Raw genomic sequence first — 22,380 nt, 5'->3', positions numbered from 1 at the left:
AACGTGTACCATGCAGGTAACAGAACTAAGTGTGAGTAAACTATGAGTAACGCTATTAAAAAATGAAATGTTTGTCAAAAGGTGCTATTGAGAGACGAGGGGCATTGTTGGTGAGTGATATTGAAGGAATTCACAGAGAAAGACGAAATGGGGTATGGGGCGCCAAAAAAGACCGTTGCACCGTGTGCAACCAGTGCTAGGGCCAGCCCTGGCTGGGAGTGTCAACACCCCTCCTCCCCAAAGTAAGGGGTCTAATTAAGCCCCTGGGAGAGAGCCTAATTCCCTCATGAGTTCGGCAGGAAAAAATCAGCACCATGGACATATCAATAAGGCGGGATCAGCATTTCCCCTGGGCAAAATTTCCACTGGAATATAAATCCTGATACTCAAAATTGACAATAATTGCAGGAATCCATGTTTATGCACAAATTTCAGTATGGTTTTCCGGATTTCCTCCCATATACTGTGCCAAATTTATCCTGGTTTAATGGGAGTCCCAGTTTTCTTCTATTACTTGTAATTCCTATTCCAGTATATATTCTGTGTGCAACAGTATTTCAATTTGTCTGGTGCCTTCAATAATCTTTCAAATGTTGCTATTTTTTTCTATTATTCAGTTCACTTGTCACTGATGCAAAAACTTTTTCTGCCATATTTTCTAGAAATCTACCTCTGTCGATAATAATTGGGATTCCAGTGGTAACATTTAGCTACGTAATGATCAACGTTGCATATTTCAGTGTGATGACGCCGACAGAGCTACTACAATCACCGGCTGTTGCAGTGGTAAGACGTGCATACCAATTTTTTTTTTAAATAGTGTTAGCCTTTTGTGATGGCATGGAAATGGCAGCAAACATAGGACCTGATTTGTAAAAGTAAAGATACAGGCAGTCATCGCCACACCACTAGATTTACACATAGACATAAATATCTACCAAAGTGTAATTCAGAAATTCCAGAACGAAAATTACGCCTATAATAGGAGTATGTTTTTCCACCCACTTATGCGGAGGTGGAGTCACATATAACTCAAGATGCAACTTCTAAGTAACTACTAGTAACTTTAGAGATGTATTCTATTTCTATGTGGTGACTATAGCAATGCAAAATCTTAATTAGGCCTGCTTGGCTGGTGACCTGGTTCATAGGCGGTACTCTGAGTTGGCACACCCATACCTATACATTGACTGGACCGGCTTTCAGAATGAAACGTCACTAGTGCCGTTTTATCCAAATTGCAATTTCAAAGTTGACCAGCTAACTGGTGGATGTCTTGAAACTTGGCAAACCCTTGTGGGTGGAGCGCACCCTGCCCTGGGCAGACTAGGTGGCTCTGCCTGGGGGCTGGAGCCCTGGACTGCAGCGACCTACCTTGCAATGGAAGCCTTGGCTTCTCCCACTGGGGACTGCTTGAACTGTTCATCCCAGAGGAGCCCCAGACTCCTCCCCGTTCGGCCGCCACCCTGCCCTGGGTAGGTAAGATGGTCCTGCATTGTGGCTGAAGCCCCAGTCTCCCAGACAAAAGCCATGGCTTCTCCCCCCCTGTCACTGGGAAATACTGGAACTAGTCAATCCAGAGGAGCCCCGGACAACTCCCTGGTCTGACACCACTCTCCACTGGGTAGGGAAGGTGGCACTGCCAGGTCCCTGCAGCCCAGACGTGGGGAACAGGCCTCCAAGGCAAAAGCCTAGACTTAACCTACCTCTCACTGGGGATTACTGGAACTGTTGAGCCCATAAAAGCCCCAACCTTCTCCCTAGTCTGATGCCACCATGCCTCAGGCAGGCTAGGTGGCTCTGTCTAGTGGTTGAAACCCCTGTCTGGGGTATCACCTGCATCACTCTAGGGCGTACTGGATCTGTTCAGCCCGGAGGAGCCCCAGACTCCTCCTTGGTCCAATGCAACCCTGTACCAAGTGGGGAAGGTAGTCATGCCCATTGCCTGGAGTCCTGTTATCGAAAACAGGCAGCAATGTAATTCTTTGGGGTCCCAAGTTATCATGTATCCTTTATCAGCTTGTTACCATATCTGACTAGAGAACAACATTTACTTCTCCAGTATTGGGGTGTCTTTCATAGATTCACCGTCATCCTCTTCCGAACCAGAGTCCTCTTCAAAGCCAGTGGCAAACAATGGCAAAGGTGGCTGCTTGTCATCTGGAATAGACAACTGGTCTACCTGAACCAGGCGACATTGGTGCAGTGGGCTGACGTTGGAAAGACCAAATCCCGATGGTGGAAGTGGCACCAGTGGCAACGATGCAAAAGAAGAGGTAGTCACCGTCGAAGAAGTCGTCGCCGACATAGCTAATGACGACGGCATAGACGTCGACGAAGATGTAGATGATGATCCCGCCGTCGACAGTGCCACCGTCGACAGCACTGTCGTCGACAGGCCTGACGTCGACGAAGTAGCCGTTGATGATGAAGATGCTGCCGTCGAGGGAGGAGCCAAGCTCGCGAGCGTAATGGTCGCCTTGTAGCTCGGCTCCGTCAGCCCTCTGGCCTGACTCGCATATCCTGTTGTATATCCTGCCCAGAGACGACACAATTCTGAAGAAATAGCAACGCAACGTTTCGCTCTTACTCACCGTTTGGCCTGGAGACTCCGGCGTGCTGCGGTTCCGAAGTTGTGCCCCCCGAAGGGACCTGGGCCTTTGTGGTGTTGAGACCGGGGCCTCGCCTATCGGATCCGGCCTGGCGTTGTGGTGACCGTCGGCCCCGGCCGAGAGACTGCACCACTGGTGAGAGCCGTTGTGAGAACATCCCGGTGACCCTGATCCGGGCCCGCCTTGACGGCCGTGAGGCTGGTGCGGGGCGCGGTGCTCCGTGGACTGATCGTGTGAAGGGGTCCCCCCGCCGCTGCTCCGTCCATCGACCCTGGACCCTCGTCCTCGGACTCTGTTTGAGAGGAGCGCCAGCGATATTGCAGACGGCCCCCCGCCTTGGGCGAATCTCCTTTTTTCACCGAGGCTGCCATCGCTGGGACCCCCCGGAAATCTGTAAAGGCCCGCATTTGTGAACTGTTCCGAGAATCGCGGAGGGTGGTGCGGAGGCTGAACTCACAAAATGGCTGCCGACGACCTGTGCTGTGGGTCTCCTCGTGATGACGGACTTGGGTTGCTGGACTGCACGGGGGCCTGGACGTGTGTGCGTGAGCCTACGATTGGAGACGTTCTTGATGCCTTACGATCCTTACGTGCGGCCCTGGCCCCCGGTGCTCCGGGAGACTCAATTCGTTCCACCGCCATCTTGGGTGAACGCTCCTTCATGGTCCCCTCTTGTCTCAGTGATGCCACCGCCTCGCCTCCCCCGGTCGCTACGAGGGTTACTGTCGCTATCCATCGACGGCTGGCCGGTGGATTTGGAACCTCCTGCTCTTCGATGTTTGGAGTTTGGGGACTTGGATGTCGTGCGGGGATCCGATCCTCCCCGGGTGCCTGAGAACAATGGTGGACCGCTGCCTGTTTTTGCCTTGATGAGGTCGTGTTTCTATTTTGCAGGGAAACCCCCGCTTTTCCTAACGGCGAGACTGAACTCCTGTCTATTATTGCCCTTGTTGCTATTGCTGAGACATTTGAACTGCCTATTTGAACTTTTGCCCACTTGCTTATTGATTGCCCTCCCTGGCCTACGTTTTGCTCGTACTCTCTTTCAATTGTGTGCTTGCCTCGCATCGTGTTGCTTACTTCACACTGTCCTGTGGTGGGTGGTAACTGTGGTTAGGAAGGGACTGGGGTGAGATGCACGGCTCCCGGTGGTTTATTGATGTACAGATCTGTGGCGAAGTTGCTCATATTTCTAGTGCTGTGGGAGACCCCCCTGTACGTTTTTTGGCGCTCGAGATTGTGTCGTTCTGGTTCACATGTAATATGATCGTATGGTTGGGTAGAGGGCTGTGGCCGACCGTATTTGTTTCTGCCCTTTTGCTCCTCCCTCCCATTTATTTCTTTTGTTTTGATGTCCTTTTTTTGTCTCTATATTCTTCTTTTCTCTTGTCTCTACTACATTTCGGGTTCTGGTTTAGGGCGACAGGCGCGCTGTTTGGAGGGTAGGCCGTAGCCTTCTGCAGGGGTGCTGGGTGGGATGGGTGGGTTGGGTCTTATTTGATGTTTTATTTTCCTCAGTTCTATGGCCCTTTTGTATCTCTTTACTGGAGTGCCGCGCCTGTCCTTGCCTTCCGTGGTATGATTGGGGTGGGGTCTGTAATGTCGCTGTTCTTCTTTTTGTAGTTCTGCTGCTTTCCATTGCGACTCCCATGCCTTCCTCGTTGTTGATATTACCGCTCTTTTATGTGTTCCTTGCTACGGGGCGCTTGTTTAGGCGCGGCATTCTTCTCTTTCAGTCTGTGTTTTCCTTTCCCTCTCTTCTTTCCTCTTTCCCCCCCCCCCTCCCTTTTTCCTTCTCTCCCAAGGTCAGTATGACGGGTTAGTCTTGGTGTTGTCGCTATTCCGGCCCCTTTGTTCTGTTTCCGATGTGCTACTGGGTGGTGGGGATGCAAAGTTGTTCTTAATTATATACTGACTTGTGTTCACGGCCCTGTTTTTATACTGATATATACAGTGCTGACATTCCTGCATGGCTGCCCTTTAGCCTTTCTGTTACCAATGGTTTGATTTGGGAATCCGGATTCTTCTATATTGTCGCCGAGCCTGTCATGCTCCTTATCGCCCTATTATAAAAAATAACCTTCTTTGCTCCTGTTTGCTGGCCGTTTGGATCCTCTCACCTCCCCCCCTTTTTAAGATTGTATTGCTTACGTTCCTCTATGATTGATTCTGTAACTTCATTCTGGACTTCTTGACTGCTTTGACGTATTATGGCCGGCCAGTTTGGTTGTAGGCCCAGATTTGTATATCCTGTCTATACCAATAAAGGTTTACAAAAAAAAAAAAAAGATGCTGCCGTCGACGAAGCACTCGTCGACGGGGCCGACGACGAAGATTTAACAGCTCTCGTCGATGAAAATTTCGTCAACGACGAGAGAGCTTTCTTTTTCGCCGACGAGAGGATAGGTATCGCCGGCGAGACAGGTCTAGAGCTCATAGAAACCTTCTTTGACATAGATGACGTTGACGTAATCGTCGTCAACGAGCCAGCAGCAGATGTCGTCACAGTCGCCGTCGACAAGCCGAAGACGGCAGATCTCGTCGTCGGGACGATCGTCGACGCTCCCGTCGACAATTTAACATGTTTTTTGGTGGAAACATGACTGGAAGAAGCAGAAGACGCCTGAGAGTCATATCTCGTGGGCGTGGGCGTAGCAGGAGTAAGTGAAGACACAGCATGAGCCACAGAAAGGGAGAGTTTCTTCTTCTTTAGAAATGGAGAAGGCAATTCCTGCACACTGCTATACTTACTGGCTGCTTTTTTTTTTTTTTTTTGGGTAAAAACTTTTATTGAGCAATCAAATAAAGGTTACAAGGATGGGCCTACAACCACACGGGCTGGCCGCTAAAATCAAGGCACAATGTAAAAATCATACGATCACTCCCGTGGTCAGGCACAGATCAGATACCAAATGTTACTCGAAGTATAGAACAGGACACAACAATTTTCTGTTATATACATACAAAAAACAACAAACCACAAAAAGGCGAATGCATACTAATCAAAGTCAGCCCAGAAGGCGGAGGGGAAAGTCACTAATCAGGAAGACGGAATCACAATCGATAGGACTCGGCAAGGCGGGGAGGGGGGACAGCGGGGAGGAAAGGCAAATCACAAAACAGCATAAGAAATCTCGGGAACACCAGCCTAGGGAGACAGGGTGACATCGGGTGCGTCACCCAAGGGAGGAGTACAAATATTTCCACGATATTCGTTCCACTGACCCCAAATCTTCGTCCACGCCCTGGGTCTGCCCCTAGCTACATAGACGGTCTTCTCGCGGAACATGGACCAGTCCATGTTGTCCTCCCACACCGAGACGTCGGGAGGTCTAGATGCGCCCCAGAGTTGCGCAATGTCTCGCTTTGCAACCATGTATCCTAAGGTCGCCCATCTGGTCTGGGCCACAGAATAGTCGGTGGGTTCCCACACATTCAACAGGCATCGTCGGGCCTCAGGCCGTAAGGCAATCCCAGTCACAACTGTCATCACTGCAAGTACTTCAGTCCAGTAGGCCGCCACCCCTGGGCACTCCCAAATAATATGTAGAAACGTCGCACTCATTCCACATCCACGTTTGCATAGACCATCCGGGGAAAAACCCATCACAACCAAACGCGGACCAGTAACATACACCCGGTGGAGGATCTTAAGCTGAACCAAACGGAGACGGGCAGGGATGGCGACCTCTTTCGGAGAAGAGAGCGCCGATTGCCAATCTTCGTCATCTAAGTCCAGCCCGTCGCCGACCCAAGCCTCCCTAAGTCGGACAAGTAAGTCAGTGCGATTATTAATCAGCTTCTTGTAAATCAGGGAGATAGTGCTATCGGGAAGGTGGCCATCCAGAATGCGATCCTCGAGGGGAGAGGACTCGGGGAGGGCCACATCAGGAGTCAAAACAGAGGCCAGGCCGCTAATAACCGTAAGGTGGCGGGTAGCCAGGAGCTTAGCCAGAACCTTGGGCTCAACATTCAACAGGGAAATGGGCCTATAAGATGAACAAAGGTCCCGGGGTTTACCTTCCTTAGGAATAACAACGATCGTAGCCAGCCGCTGATCATATGGGAGAATACCCCGTTCCCGGGACTCCAAAAACATGGTACGAAGATAGGGCGCCACCCTATCAGGACGTAGCTTATACAACTCAATTGGCAATCCATTCGAGCCCAAAGCCTTGCCCGAACGGAGTGAGCGAATGGCAGTTGCTATCTCGTCCGTGGAGAAAGGAGACTCCAAAGAGACTCGGTCTAAATCGGAGACACAGGGCAGAGCTATATCACGCAACAAGCGGCGAGAGTCATCCACATCCCGTTCAGACACAGGGGAATAAACCACACGAAAATAGTCTGCAAAACATTCCCCTATTTCAACCGGGTCAGTCACTCTCACACCATTCAAAGTCTGAATCACCGGTACCACACGATTCGCCCTCTCCTTCTTGTCCAACCACGCCAGCAATTTACCCGCTTTGTCCCCCACATCATACAAACGACCCTGTTGTTCCCGAAACATCATTTTAGCCGCGTCCGTAACCAGAGACCTATAAGCAAATTGTTTAAGACCCAGGGCGTGAAGTTTATCAGGAGTAACAGTCAATTCCAAGTCAGCCTCTATCCCAACAATCTCCCTCTCGAGTTCCACCACCTCCCGATTCCTCGCCTTTTTGGATTCAGCAATAAGGGAAAGGGCCTGCCCGCGGATCACTGTCTTAAAGGCCTCCCATAGGGACACCGCAGAGGAGACGGACCCCTCGTTGTCTAGAAAATAATTGTCCAACGACTTAATCAAGAGACCACGGGTCTCGGGGGAGGTTAGATACCATGGATTGATAGGACCCCCCCCCCGGCCCGCCGCCGCCACCCCCATCTCAAAACAAAGCCAAAGCGGAGAATGGTCAGAGATGCCCCGGGGGAGGTGTCTGATCTCCCGAACAGCCGACGACTGCGCCGCAGGCATCAGGAAATAATCCAATCTAGACAGACTCCCATGGGCCCCGGAATGGAAAGTGTATTGAAGCTGAGTAGGGTGCATGAGTCTCCAACAATCCACCAACCCAAAAGTATCCAGAAACCCACCCAGCCATTGTCGGGCCGAAGGAGTGTCCCTAGGGGGGTGACGATCATGTAGACCGGAGAACACAGAGTTAAAGTCACCCGCCATGAAAAGAGTACTATCTGGGAGGCTCAACAACACTCGGCCCAAATCGGAAAAGGTAGAGGTCTGTAGACCGGGGGGCACATAAACGGTAAACAGGGAAAGGGTCCGACCCTCGTAGCGCCCCACGAGGACGGCGTAACGCCCCGATCATCAAGGATCACATCATCAATCGCCAGGGGGAGGGAAGCCCGGACAAGGATGCCCACCCCCCTGGAACCCGTGGTAAACCCCGAATGTGCGACGAGGCGATAGCCCCACCTGTTCATTGCACGACAAGTATTGCCCACTAGATGAGTCTCCTGCAGAAAAACAATATCAGGAGACAAACGTCGTAGACATTGCAACAGCACACCCCGCTTTATACGATCCCCCAGACCATTGACATTCCACGAAATAAACCTCAACCCGCTACCCCCCATCCCACACAGTGATGCCGGACCCCTCCCCCAGTGAGCATGACATCGAAAATACCATTAGCAAAATAGAATCGCCTCGAAAAAACAAAACACAAACATCAAACTTCCCATCAACCCACCCCCCAACGACCAAGAAAACACCCCCCACCCTGCACCCCTGCAAGAAGCTAAAAAGCCACCCCAACATGCAGTGTGCCTGTTGCCCAGAAACCCCTATTCTACAAAAAGACCCCGGAGGAGGAAAGGCCCTGTCCCACCCGCCACCTCGAACAAATTAAAGAAAGAGGAGAACACACAGAAAATAGAGGCACTTAGGCATAGAATCACAGAAGAAGTGACGTGGCACGGTGACCGAGGCATAGACCACAAGTTCAGCTCTCTACACCACCCTCGGCACCACCCAGGTGTTCGGCGGGCTCAGTCCCAGGAGGTCGGTCCGGCAGAGAGTCCAGCCAGTCATTCACGGAATCAGGCCGATCAAAGAAAAAGGTCCGGTCATTGTATTCAACTCGCAGCCTGGTTGGAAAAAGCATAGCGTAGCGCAGTCCCAAGTCCCGGAGACGCTTCTTGACTCCATGGAAGCCCATACGCTGTTTCTGCACCAATTGAGAAAAGTCCGGGTAGAAGTTCACCGTGGCATTCTCAAAGGCCACCGGGCCCTTCACTCGCGATGCCTGCAGGATAGCGTCCCGGTCCCTATAATGAAAGAGTTTCGCAACAATAGGCCTCGGCGGGGCGCCAGGCTTGCCCTGGCCTCCCGGAACACGATGGGCACGTTCCACTGCGAAGAATTTACTCAACCCAGACGGAGAGAGGTAGTTCTGTATCAGGTCCTCGACCAGGAGATCAACAGAATGCGGGTCCGGATTTTCCGGAACGCCAACCACACGCACGTTACAACGACGTGCTCTGTTTTCAAAGTCCTCCAAGCGCCGGGTCATGAAATCGTTCACCCTTCGGAGGTTGCCAATCTCCGTCTGTATCTCCGAGACGTCGGCCGTAAGGCTGGATGACTTGAGATCCAATGACTTCACCTTCTCGTTGGTTTTAGATAGGTCGGCCCGAATCAAGTTCACGTCAATGGCCACGGTGTCGATTTTGTGGGCCAAAGCTTCATACTGTAGGCCTAATGTTTCCTTCATGCCAGAAATGGCGCCCATGATGTCCTGCAAGGAAGGCTCCGTCGACTCTTCCACAGTGTGGCCAACTGCACTCGGGCCAGGCAAGGCGGCTCCAGGGGACCCCTTCGAATGGGTGTACCGGTCCATGACATTAGACTGGACCGGGCCCCCGCGAAGGGGCGTTTTGGTCTTCCGTGTCTCTCGGTCCCCCCTGCCCGCCATGTTGGAGACCGCGTCCCAGGGGACTCACTCGACCCGGTGAAAATGGCCACAGGAGAGCAGGGCGTTGCAGCCGAAAGGCAGCGGCGAGGGTACTTCTAGGTGTGAGCCAGCCTGGAAGGACAATAAGCTAGCCAAAGGCACAACAGCAGTCTCGTGCCGCCGGACCCAGCAAGGGCCAGACTCCTTTGCCAGATGCACAGTCTGAGGCAGAATCGAAACCGAAACTTAAGAGGGGGACCCACCAGTCGAATCCCCCTGCCGTTGTTGTTCAACTCAGACACGGCCACTGTGCCTCACCCAGACCCGGGCGCACCTCCAGGGCGGACCCCGAAAGTTCGAGTCGTCGTATCTTCGGTGTCCCTGGTCCAAATCAAAATTCAAAAACCACAGGAAGATCAGCCCAGTGTCCTCTACACAAATCCTCGGGAAAAATCAGGATATGTTCAGGATATTATGCCGGGAGTGGCGGGGGTCCGGAGAGCGCTGTGCTCACGCGGCCATCACGGATGCCCGCCAAGCTCCTCCTCTACTGGCTGCTTTTAAAGTACTAGACAACAGGCTGTCTGCGTCAGAAAGTGGATTATCCTTGTCTGTAAGTCTCTGCAACCAGAGGAGGAGACGACCTTCCCTGTCTTTAAGGGTCTTAGTAGAAAAGGTCCTGCAAAACTTACATTTGCTCATCTCATGGTCCGGGTAAAGACAATATATACACTTGCTGTGGGGATCTTCAGAGTACAAACGCAGCTTCCCGCAAGAAGAACAGGGTCTAAATAAAGACTTCTTACTAGAAGACATGGTAAACACTGGAAATCCAGAAGAAAGTTGAAAAAAACTGAGCAGAGCGCAGGGAGACTCCCTTCACACGACGTGCGGTAGAAAAATTTGAGGGACTGAGCTCTGAGGAGAAGGTTCTGGAGGGGTGCTTGCGCCTGATTGGCTGCAGTTTGGACTAACATAATGACATGGATATGTTGCAAGTGTTTTTTCTCTCTACCATGTATTCCTATGTAGGAATTATGTCTTGGTATTTCTATGCATTTCTACTGTGTATTTTTATGTGTTATGTTTTTACATACTTATGTTATTAGCATCTTATTGCTATGATATTTACCGTGGAACTCCCACTTCGACGACGGGGAATATTTAAGCATGTGAATCAATGAAAGACCCCAATACTGGAGAACCACCTGTTTACAGGTAAGTAACAATTGTTCATCTGTGACAAGTAAACATATCAGTGAAGAATTGAGGGCTAGGTGTAAGACGCCTTGTTGTGTTGGCACAAGGTCCAATTAGCAGAATTGGGTCATTTGCGACAGCAAAAAGGCATGTATCAAACCCAAACTGTGATTCGGTCACACGTTACAGAATCACAATTTGGGTCTGTGACCAAATCGGCATCTGGAAGGGGCATGTTTAAGCTGTTCCTTCCGAATACTGATTCGGAATGGCATTTATGACTTTTTTGCTTTACTGACTACCCAAATGTAGTGGTAAGCCATTGGCAAACAGGAAGGAGTCCCAAAGAGCTCCTTTTCCCTTTGTGAATGTTCACAAAACCATTTTAAAAGAAGGCAGTAGTCACATGGACCACTGTCTAGTCTTAAAAAATGTTTGTTAAACTTTTTTTTTTTTTAATCATGCTTCCTGTTTTGCTTTAAGTAAAACTGGATGCATTAAAAAAAACCTTGGTAAAGCCAATAGGTCTTACAACCCAAGAACTATGCCAATGTATTTGATCCATGCTGAATAGCAGCATACATGCTGTTCAGCATGGCTGAATGTCATGTAAAAAGCGCTGTATTCTGAACTCTCATATTTCAAAACGTTGCACAATTGTCTCAGCGTTTTAATGAAGAAAAATAAACTATGGGTTTATAGATGATAATATTTTTAAGTGTTTCCCTTTGCTGGTACTATGTTTTGTGTTGTCAAACGTTTGATTGTACTTCCCATTGAGGTGTGTGTCCAGACTCCCTAAAATTAAGAACTTAAGGGAAATGTTAAAAAAAAATCCTAAGTATATGGCGGCCACTTCAGTTTTTTCCTGAAGTAACACACAAGCGAGCACATATGCACCAAAGCCCCAGCACTGCTGTCTCTGAAAGTGGAAGGGGAAAGGCAGACAATGCTTGGATCAGGCTGAATTAATCTGCTGTTTAGCAAGTGCAAAAGAGCAGGGAGGGAAATAAAAACAATCTCCATCAGTGATACCTACAAAAATGGGGAACTGTGCAGTTTTCATGTTTATATTCTGTTGGGAGAGGATGTGGCGTAACGGCTAGAATGGCCGACTTAGAACCTGGGGAACTAGGTTCGAGTCTTGTCGGGAGGCTGAACATCCTGTGATTCTGAGCAATTCACTTATTCTCTATGTGCCTAAAAATGAATGCGTCTAACTGTAATGCAACTGGTGCTCATGTAAAGCGGTCCAATACCTTCAGGTCGAGTTTGACTATATAAAACTGAAAAAACTGAAAAAAGAAACATTAACACCAGTTTGTTTTGCTGCTTTGCAGTTAGTTTAGTTTAACAATCTATACATAGTTCGAAGTGAAGCCCGGTTAGGAGGAGACGGAGCTTGTAAAAAGACAAGCACTCTGTTGTATCCAAAAGGATGACAGGAGAAGGAAGTAAACTTAAGTATTAAGTTTATTCAGGAACATCAAGTAAAGCACTAGATCAATCAGAGTGCTCATCCAAGAAGCATCAGTCTTCAACTGAAGCTCAGAGGCATAACATTCCAGAATCACCTAGCAACCAAGGCACTAGGATACAACTATATAATTGAGTACATACTATGAAGGGGATAACAGAGAAAACATGAGAAATGAGAAAACATAGGATATAACACACCTCCTTTCCCATAACAAAACAAAGGAAAAAACTAAACATATTAAATACAGGCTAAAACAAAAGAAGTAAATGTTATATAAAACAAAAATTTCTAACAGGGAAAGAACATATCAAGTAGAATAATCATCTAAATATTTAGGTTTAAACTTAATTCTAGTGGACCTTGAGCAAGGGACAGAAACATCAGGTAAAAACGTCTCGCAATTGTCAGTAGTCACATTGTCAGCAGACAAAAACATCTCACAATCATCCACATGTAGATAATCAGCAGGAGGATCATGAGTGCCAAGGCTGCAAGCATCACTCATGAAAGGAGATAAGGCATCTGTCTCAACTTCAATAAGATCAAGATTCGAATTCTTTACCTTGGAAACATTTCTTTTACTCCACCATTTGCCACCGAGTACCTTTACAGCATGTTTACTGATTTGGACAATAGTTGTTTCCGGATAAAATTTTGACCCCTTAACTTTACATGGTCTTCTGATTCTAACCTTGTCAACGATGTCCAAAGAAATTTCTTTCACATGTTTATCTTGATCATACCTGATTTTAGATTTCATCTGAGCAGACTCAACCTTACCCCTGGTTTGATCTAAATCAGGTACACACCTTTCATGAAAGGTTTTGTTAACAACCCAACCAGGAGACAACTCATTAAAAGATTGTCTCCCTCTTAACAAAAGGAAGGGTGTTACTCCAGTAGTCGAATGCGGGGTGTTGTTATATGACCAAATTCTGTCACTGACAACATCCTGAACACAAAGTCCAGAAGAAATAGCTAACTGGACTGCATCCTTCAAGACCCGATTCACTCTTTCCACCAAGCCATTACTTTGCGGGGAATATAAAGCAGTGGTAAGATGCTTAGTGGCTAAATTGTTTAAAAAACAATTCATCTCATGTGACACGAATTGTACACCGTTGTCTGAAACCAGAAAGGTTGGAATTCCCTCAGATTGGAAAAGCTTTTTAAGACATTTTATGACATTACTAGTGTTAGGTTCCTTCAAAAACTCAAAAACAACCCATTTGGAATGATAGTCAACGATGGTAAGAATAAATCTAAAACCCTGATTTAAACCACCAATGGGTCCTAAGAAATCCATACCTAATTTCTCCCATGGACTATCAGGAAAGACAACAGGACATAAAGGTTTATTAACAGTGCGTAAGGACTTCTCAGCATGAGAACACTCAATACAACCATTCAAAAAGGTGTCCACGCAAATGTCCATACCTGGCCACCAATAATGAAGTCTCAACCTCTTCTTGGTACTCGTAACCCCTCCGTGGCCTTTGTGAGCAATGTTGATAATCTTATCTCGGATGGAGACAGGAGGAATAAGAGAAAAAACCCTCAAAATGAAATCACCCTCCAAGCTCAAATCATCCCTGACTTTGGAAAAAGGAAGAAGATCTTTATCTATTTGATTTTCTCTTGGCCAACCCTCAGCAATGTACTTTTTTAAAGTACAAAAAGAATAATCCTGCGAAGAGGCCTTAATCCAATCAGACTCAGAAACAACATCCTTTGCTAGAACCAAACCATCAAGTAGATTAACTACCACTTCCTTGTCATCAAGAATTGGAGAAAACTGTAGAGAACTTGAAGGACATCTAGACAAGAAATCAGCAGTAAAAAATGTTCCACCCGGAATGTGTCTCATTACAAAGTTAAAATCATAAAGCTTAGAAAAAAGTCGACTTAATCTCGGACTTGCATTCCTTAAACCTTTGTCATTCCAAATGAAGATCAATGGTTTGTGGTCTGACACCACTACAAATTCACGACCCCAAACATAAGTAGAGAAATGATTAACTCCCCAAACGCAAGCTAAGGCCTCCTTTTCAATTGTACTGTAATTTCTCTCTGATGAGGAGAGTTGACGGGAAGCAAAAGCAACTACACTCTCATTACCACCATCAACTTGACTCAGCCCAGCACCTAAACCAGCATTACTGGCATCTACTGTAATAAAGGAAAGAGAGTTCTCATCAAAAGGTTTAAGAGCTGGAGCTCCTATAATTAGATCCTTTAAAGATTCAAAAGCCAATTTATGTGCCTCACCCCACAGATATTTAACATTGTTCCTGGTAAGCATCCTCAAAGGCTCACTTACATGTGCAAAATTCTGCACAAACCTCGAATAAAATTCACTTAAACCCAAACATGATCTCAACTGGTCTTTGTTACTGGGTTGAGCACAATCACGAATGCCTTGCAACAGATCACGTTTAGGAGTAATGCCTTTATGAGAGATGGTATGACCAAGATACTCAACCTCACAGAGAAGAAATCTACACTTCTATTTTTTTAACAGTCATGCCATGATCATTCAAAATGCCAATCACTTGATCTAATTTGATGAGATGTTCTTCAACAGTATTAGTAGATATCAAGATGTCATCCTGGTAGGCTAAAACATCACGAATTTCCCCAAACAACTGAAACATTAATTTTTGAAAAACTGATGCTGCTGAGGCAAGACCGAAAGGTAACCTCAAATATCTGTAGAGCCCAAAGGGAGTATTGAAAGCAGTTAAATCCCTAGATTCTTTACTTAACTCAATCTGATGATACGCTGCTCGTAAATCTATAGTAGAGAAAACTTTTGTACCTTTCAATTGAGCTAGCATATCTTGGATGCGTGGGAGGGGAAAACAATCTACTTGCATATTCTTATTCAAAGCTCTAAGGTCTACACACAGCCTAAGCTCATCACAGTTCTTTTTAAGTGCGACTACAATTGGCGAAACCCACAAAGAAGAATTGATGTGTTCAATGACTCCATCCTTACTCAACTGAAGAAGATGAGTTTTCAATTTTCCCATGATACTTAAAGGAACTTGTCTGACCTTATGAATCACTGGAACAGCATCAGGTTTCAAAATGATCTTGTGTTCAAAACCCTTAACTGAACCAAGATTATCAGAAAACACAGCACTGTATTTTCCTATGATACTCTCTAAGGACAATTCTTCAGTAACTAGAGCATTAAATGTGGTGGATCGATCTAAAGAAATGGGATTATTAGTACCAGGTCTTAAAACTAAAGGGAATTTTCCTTGATCCTTCCATCCCAGGACATAGTAACCTTTCTTAGCTACATAAATTTTTGCTTGAATAGAACGATCTTCAAAAGTTAGACTATCAGTGAAATAACCGATTAAGTCAATAACCTTCCCATTAAATGCAACAGTACGAATGTCAGGAGGAAAAAGTAAAATTTCTTTCCAGTGTTCTAAGAAAAGAAAGTCAGCAATGATGGTGATAGAAGATCCTGAATCTACAGTAACTTTAACGAGTACCTCACCAATTTTTAAGTCACACACAGGATCATAGGCAGAGGAATCCTCATGGCTGTCTATCATGTCAACAGACAATAAAAAATGTTTTACAATTTGTTCTTCACTAATACTAGATACTTCCTCAGAATTAGTAACCTCAAGATACATTGTTTTAGATTTGAATTTACACACTGCAGCAAAGTGTCCAATTTTTTTACAATTAGAGCATTGTTTCTTTAGGGCAGGACAAAAAGTTGAATTAGCAAGATGTGACTTAGACCCACATCTAAAACAAGCAGGAGGTTTATCAGTTTTCTTCCACTCAAGCTTAGGAGGTTGATTACGTTGATTACTATTTTGAGAAGAAATTTTGTTTACTAAATCAACCTGTGTAGGTTTATTATTGCTCAATTCTTTAGAAGCAAAGGCAGATCTTTCAATTCCTCTTGCTAATTCTAAAGTTTCTGGCAATGAAGGATTCCGACAACATAAAAGCCTTTCTTGAACTTTGTTACTAAAACAATTTACAACAATTTGGTCTCTAAGGTATTGATCAATAGGGCCTTCGAATTCACAAGTTGCAGCTAAGACCCTCAATTCAGATAAAAATATATCAATTTTTCATATTCTCTTTGTTTACGAGTATAAAATTTGTGTCTTTCAACAATTACACTCGGTTCATCTTTAAAATACTTCTCTAAACGTGCAATGGCTTCAGTATACTCATTCCAATCATCAGAAGGAGGTCTAGTGATAGAAGGTTGATGATCAAAGATTCTTTGATCCTCAGCACCTAAAGCACTATATAACATTGCATTTTTCCTAACGGGAGAAAATTTCACAGCATCAATAGCGATAATGTAACTATTAAAAGCTTTGAACCATTGAGTCCATTTAATTTTTGGGGTACCTGGCTCAGGGAGAAATGATGACGGAAGAACTGCGGTTTGTTGAGCCATTGTAAACACTAGAAGGTAAATCAAAACAAAAAAAAAAAATTGTATGATATATCAACAAGTAGAGGTTAATATGTATATATCAGGATAATTGAGTCACAAAAATTGTAAAATTGTTGTTTAAAAAACAAATGCGTAGTTGATGGCTGTAAGAATCAGCGTAGATGATACACGTAGTTCAAAGTTGTTTTAAATAAAGAGTATCAGCGTAGATGAAGACATTTAAAATCCAATATCAGCTGTGTGTATCAGCGTAAATGATACACATCGTACAAAAATCAAATTCAGCTGTGTGTATCAGCATAGATGAAGAACGTATCTTAAGAGTTTAATTTCAGCTGTGTGTATCAGCGTAAATGATACACGTCGTTTAAAAATCAATTTCAGCTGTGTGTATCAGAGAAGATGAGGCATATTTTAAAAGTTAAAAATCAGCTGTGTGTATCAGCGTAAATGATACACATCGTATGAATAAAGTCATGAAGCTGTGTGTATCAGCGAAACAACAAGTTAAAGGATTGAATAAATAGTAGTAAAATACCTCACAACTGTGTGCGTCAACGAAGCCTTTTGACGGGAGCAGTATACAAAGAAGCTTTATCGTTGCTAAGCAATTCAAAATGGCCGCTGCGTTGTACGAGATGACATGTTGACGTGAGCGTGAACGTCAAATCGTGATGACGATTTCCGTTGCTTGAGCCGCTGCCAGGAGATCGAGGAAAGTCAAGAAGACGTCAAAGAATGGCGATCTTTGAAATGCGAAGATTCTGAGTGAGTAAAGAACTGACAGTTAATTAATTTGAATGTCGCAATCGTGAAAATGCCTTGAAATTGCGGAAAATTGAGATCGGAAGTCTGCCAAAAGTCTATGAAAAATCGAGGTCAAAATGAAAGAGTCAGAACAAAATGGTAAATAAAAAATTAAGGCAGGGACAGTTATTTACTAATAAACCAGCAAACTCCATGGCCAATTCGAAACAAATCTATGAGCCTGCATCGAATTAAATAATAAAAGATGAGAAATGCAGCGAAGCTCCCAATAGACTATGTTATATATAATCCTTTTTTTTTTTTAAATGTTTATAAAATTGAAGGAGAATAAATATTAAAACTTATCTTGGTAGAAGATGAAGATCTTCATGAGTAGTAAGCAGGAGTCCAAGTCTTTAAGGCAGTTCATGGGAATGAGTTGAAGTATTCAAATCCATAAGATTCAAAAACACAGTGAATGAACACTGAAGTCTGATAAGATCTTTTCAAAGTTGAATTTGGGCGTAGGTTCGGGAGAGTGCTGACTTGACCACCTCGTCGCCAAATTATGTTGTATCCAAAAGGATGACAGGAGAAGGAAGTAAACTTAAGTATTAAGTTTATTCAGGAACATCAAGTACAGCACTAGATCAATCAGAGTGCTCATCCAAGAATCATCAGTCTTCAACTGAAGATCAGAGGCATAACATTCCAGAATCACCTAGCAACCAAGGCACTAGGATACAACTATATAATGGAGTACATACTATGAAGGGGATAACAGAGAAAACATGATAAATGAGAAAACATAGGATATAACACACTCGTGTAGAGTGCTCAAACACAAAGAGTAGGTCCTAAAACGGGAGCAGTGGATGGACACAAGTACTTGGTCAATGCTCTGGGGAGATCTAAACACAAGAAGAGGCATGACACATGCATTACCTGGACATATGGGGTGCTGTCTAGCTGAGACCATAAACTGCTTTATTTAAAAGCAATCACAGATATGGTGGTCTACTAATCCCAGCAGGTCACATCCCTGTGATGGCAGTGAATCATAGTGAATTGCAATTTTCAACCCACCTCATTAATATTCATGAGATAGGCCACACTGCAACCCACTACGATTTGTTATTTTGCCAACTGACCCTTGAGTACATAGGCCAGTTCTCAATATACCACAATAGTCCAAAAATACTGGTCACAAATTGCAATCAGTATTTTGTGACAATGTTTAGTACAGCTGGACCATACTTTATTGTGAGAAATTAATCACATAGAATTGCATACATTATTTTATTCAAAGGTAATACTAACCCTTGTTCTGATCCTGCTACTATATTTGTGCATATGTTCCTATCACAAAAGAAGTCAGAAAGTGCTGAACATTATAGTTCAGTCATTTAATTCCAAAATATAGTTTGTTTGTCTGTATTCAGATAAACATATAAGTTACAGTGCATGTGTATTCTGATGAGCGCTATGGGTCACAAAAAGTCATATTGACACTAGAAAGTATTCAATATAAACCTTTAGTCATTTTGAAAATACAGATTAGGAACAACCTGTTATGTGAAAATGGGATGTCAGTGTTTTGGCTATATTTCGTTTATTTTAAAAGTCTTCAGAACAAGAACCTATTCAAAACTGTGTATAGCATTGAATGGATGAAAACCTAGAGAATGACAAAAAAAATTGTTAATCAAAGATATAATGTGGTCTCAATAAACCTGTATTATAAGCAATGTCTGGGAGGCTAAAGAACACTTCAGATCATTGGATAAAAGTAGAGTTGCTAGAAAGTGGGGCTTACCAGTCAATTGTTCTTGATGTATCATAGGGAAAATACAGCGAGTGTGTTAATTGTATCCAAGTGGCCATGTCAATTACAACATGAAAGGTTCGTCAAAGGGATCAGGATTTAGTGAGTTTAGTGGTTGCAGTACTGTACTGAATTGTAATGCAGTTGCTTTTAATAGTGCTTCGTACCCCCTGACAATGAACCAAAGCACTTCTTTTAGACAGGTAGCTAGATTGGGGTGGTTTGAAAGAATGGGGGTTTATTGGGGAGAGGATGTGGCCTTACAGCTAGAGCGGTCGACCTCGAAACTGGGGATCCGGGTTAGAGTTTCGGCAGGGACGCTCAACATCCTGTGAATCTAGGCAAATCACTTAATCTCCCCGTGCCTAACAAAACAAACATGAATGTGTCCGTCTGTAAGCAACTGGTGCTCATGTAAAAGGCTCTGATACCTCTGGGTAAAGTTTGTGCTATATCAAAACTCTGGGGAAAAATATTGTATGGCCTACAAAGGAATAATATTGGTGTATTGTGTAATGATCAGCTAGATGATCTTACTGCTACCTCACTCTCTGGTCTACTGATATACCGTCCCCCGGGAACCCCAGCCAAATTCCCAGGTGCTCTTGCTGACATAGTCACCCAGACGGCATCTACCACTCCTAATTTTTTAATTCTGGGGGACCTGAACCTCCATCTACTAGACCCCAAAGACATAACTGCCTCCGAACTCCTCCTTGACCTTATGTCATTTGGTATCCGACTAGTTAATCTAGAGCCCACCCATGACAAAGGACACCTTCTGGACCCAGTCCTCACCAACATCTCTGACCTCAAAACTCTCACTCCTCTTCCCCTACCCTGGACAGATCACTTTTTTATACCCATTCACTGGCCCCTTTCTGTCCCACCTACACTTCCTTCTAAAACCCGGGTTACGGAACGACGCTGGCACAGACTCTCGTCAGAAGAATGGGCTGCCGCACTCAGGATCACTACCCCCCCCCTTAGCTTCCGACCCTGTTACCGCAGATAGTCAGTTTAACTCCTGGCTCTCCCACTTATTGGACAATCTTCTCCCTAGTACCACCACCTTGAAAAGAGTCAAAAGAGTGAACCCGGCTCCCTGGTACACCCCTGATCTTAACCTTTTACGGAAGGAGTGCAAAAGAACAGAGCGCACATGGAGAAAGTACAAATCCACAGATAAAAAAATTGCCTTCTGCACCGCCTTGAAAAACTACAAACTAGCCTTACGCAACGCCAAAAGCACATTCTTTGAGGAAAGAATAAAAAACTCATCCAGCTCCGCCAGGGAAACTTTTACCATTTTAAAGGAATTACTCAAAGTTCCAGATCCAAGACCAGAGAAAGCTCCAGACTCCAACTCCTCGGAAGAGAAATGTATTAATCTAGCCAAATTCTTTGATGAGAAAATCCAGAAAATTCTCATCTCCCTACCCCCTGTCGACTCCAGTCTTACTGAGGAGGGTTGCACCAACTCGGCCCCATCTAGTGCCCACCTATACTCTCTCGGCCCGGTTACTTCTGAAGAGGTCCTAACTACGCTAGCAACAATCAAAAGCGGCTCCCCTAGCGACCCGGTGCCCTTACGCATTCTAAAAAAAGTGGCCCCTACAATCGCCCCCCCACTAACTGACCTCATCAACTCATCACTGCTCCAGGGAAAAGTCCCCCCCAGCTGGAAAGCGGCCGTGGTCAAGGCGCTCCTTAAAAAACCTTCACTTGACCCCCTGGACATGGCCAACTACAGGCCAATCTCCCTCCTCCCCGGAACCAGTAAAATTACCGAAAAACTAGTTAACAAAAAGCTCTCGCAGTTTCTAGAGTCTAACAACCTGCTCAAAAACTCGCAAACAGGTTTTCGCCCGGGACAGGGCACGGACATCGCCCTACTTGCGGCTGTGGAGGAGGCTAGAATCATTTTGGACGCAGGAGGATCAGTGGCAGTGATCCTCCTGGACCTCAGTGCAGCCTTCGACACTGTCAACCACCGGGTCTTAATCCAGCGACTCAAAAACATCGGGGTGGACGGCACCGCCTTGGCCTGGTTCGCATAATTCTTGGACCAGCGCTCCTTCCAGGTTTGGGAGAACGACACCCGCTCCCCCGCAACCCCCCTTCAATGTGGAGTACCTCAGGGCTCGTCATTAAGCCCGACATTATTTAATGTCTACATGTCCCCATTGGAGGAGGTGGTCATCCCATTCGGAGTCAAAATTATCAGTTACGCCGATGACACTCAATTAGTGGTGTCTCTATCTCATCCCAACCAGGAACCATCCAACCTCCATAGCTGTCTCTCAGAAATTCAAGGATGGATGAATAGTTCGTCGTTGAAACTTAACGGATCGAAGACAGACATTCTACTCCTGGGTAAAAAGGGACTTTCCCTTTCCCCCAACATCTGGCCCCCCTGCTTAGGCGAACCCCCAGCCCGCAAGACCGAGATCAAAAGTCTAGGAATATGGCTCGAAAAAGATCTGTCCTTCAAGACCCAAGCCAAAAAGATCGCTGGGACCTGCTTCGGGCTCCTTAAATCTATCAGGAAGATTCTGCCCCTACTCCCCCCTGTCTCCCAGAAATTGCTCATCCAAGGCCTCATCCTGTCAAGGCTGGACTATAGCAATGCCATCTACCTGGGTGCCCCCGAAGCAACCTTTAACAAACTGCAAAGGATCCAGAACGCCGCAGCTCGGATCCTTACGAACACTCCGGCCAGAGCCTCGGCCAAACCAGCGCTGAAACATCTTCACTGGCTCCCAGTGAGAGAGCGAGTCAAATTTAAGGCCCTCTGCCTATCCCACAAACTCTTGCAGGACAAAGGCCCCCCTATCCTTAGCAAATTTATCAGGCCCTACAAAGCCACACGATCCCTTCGCTCTGACCACGAACACCTTATCACCACTGTTAGAGTAAAGAGGGCACGCACTGGCGGACGGCGTTTTTCTGTAAACGCATCCCGGCTGTGGAACACTCTCCCCCGCACTCTAAGGATGGAAGCAGACTACCTTCGATTCAGAAAACTTCTGAAAACCCACCTGTTCCCTGATTTCCTCCCTACGCCACCCTCTAGATTGTCCTGATCTTAGCGCTGGGATGCTTACGGGTTACTACGCGCTTTACAAAACCCAAATAATAATAATAATAATAATACTGTGTCCTGTAGCTCT

The 22,380-nt window shown here is 45.6% G+C and overlaps 1 protein-coding gene across 2 annotated transcripts in view; it reads left to right on the top strand.

Annotated features, from left to right (window-relative positions):
• The window catches only part of SLC7A9 (solute carrier family 7 member 9), an 824,809-nt gene that overhangs the window by 507,745 nt on the left and 294,684 nt on the right, over nucleotides 1-22,380 (top strand). For both annotated transcript variants that reach the window (XM_078669571.1, XM_078669572.1), the window contains exon 8: nucleotides 663-786. In XM_078669571.1, the coding sequence (XP_078525697.1) occupies nucleotides 663-786 (124 nt within the window). The remainder of the gene's footprint in view (nucleotides 1-662; nucleotides 787-22,380) is intronic.

This window comes from Lissotriton helveticus, chromosome 12 (genome assembly GCF_964261635.1).
Source record: "Lissotriton helveticus chromosome 12, aLisHel1.1, whole genome shotgun sequence".
NCBI classification, from domain to species: domain Eukaryota; kingdom Metazoa; phylum Chordata; class Amphibia; order Caudata; family Salamandridae; genus Lissotriton; species Lissotriton helveticus.
This window is presented reverse-complemented; position numbering and strand designations above follow the sequence as displayed.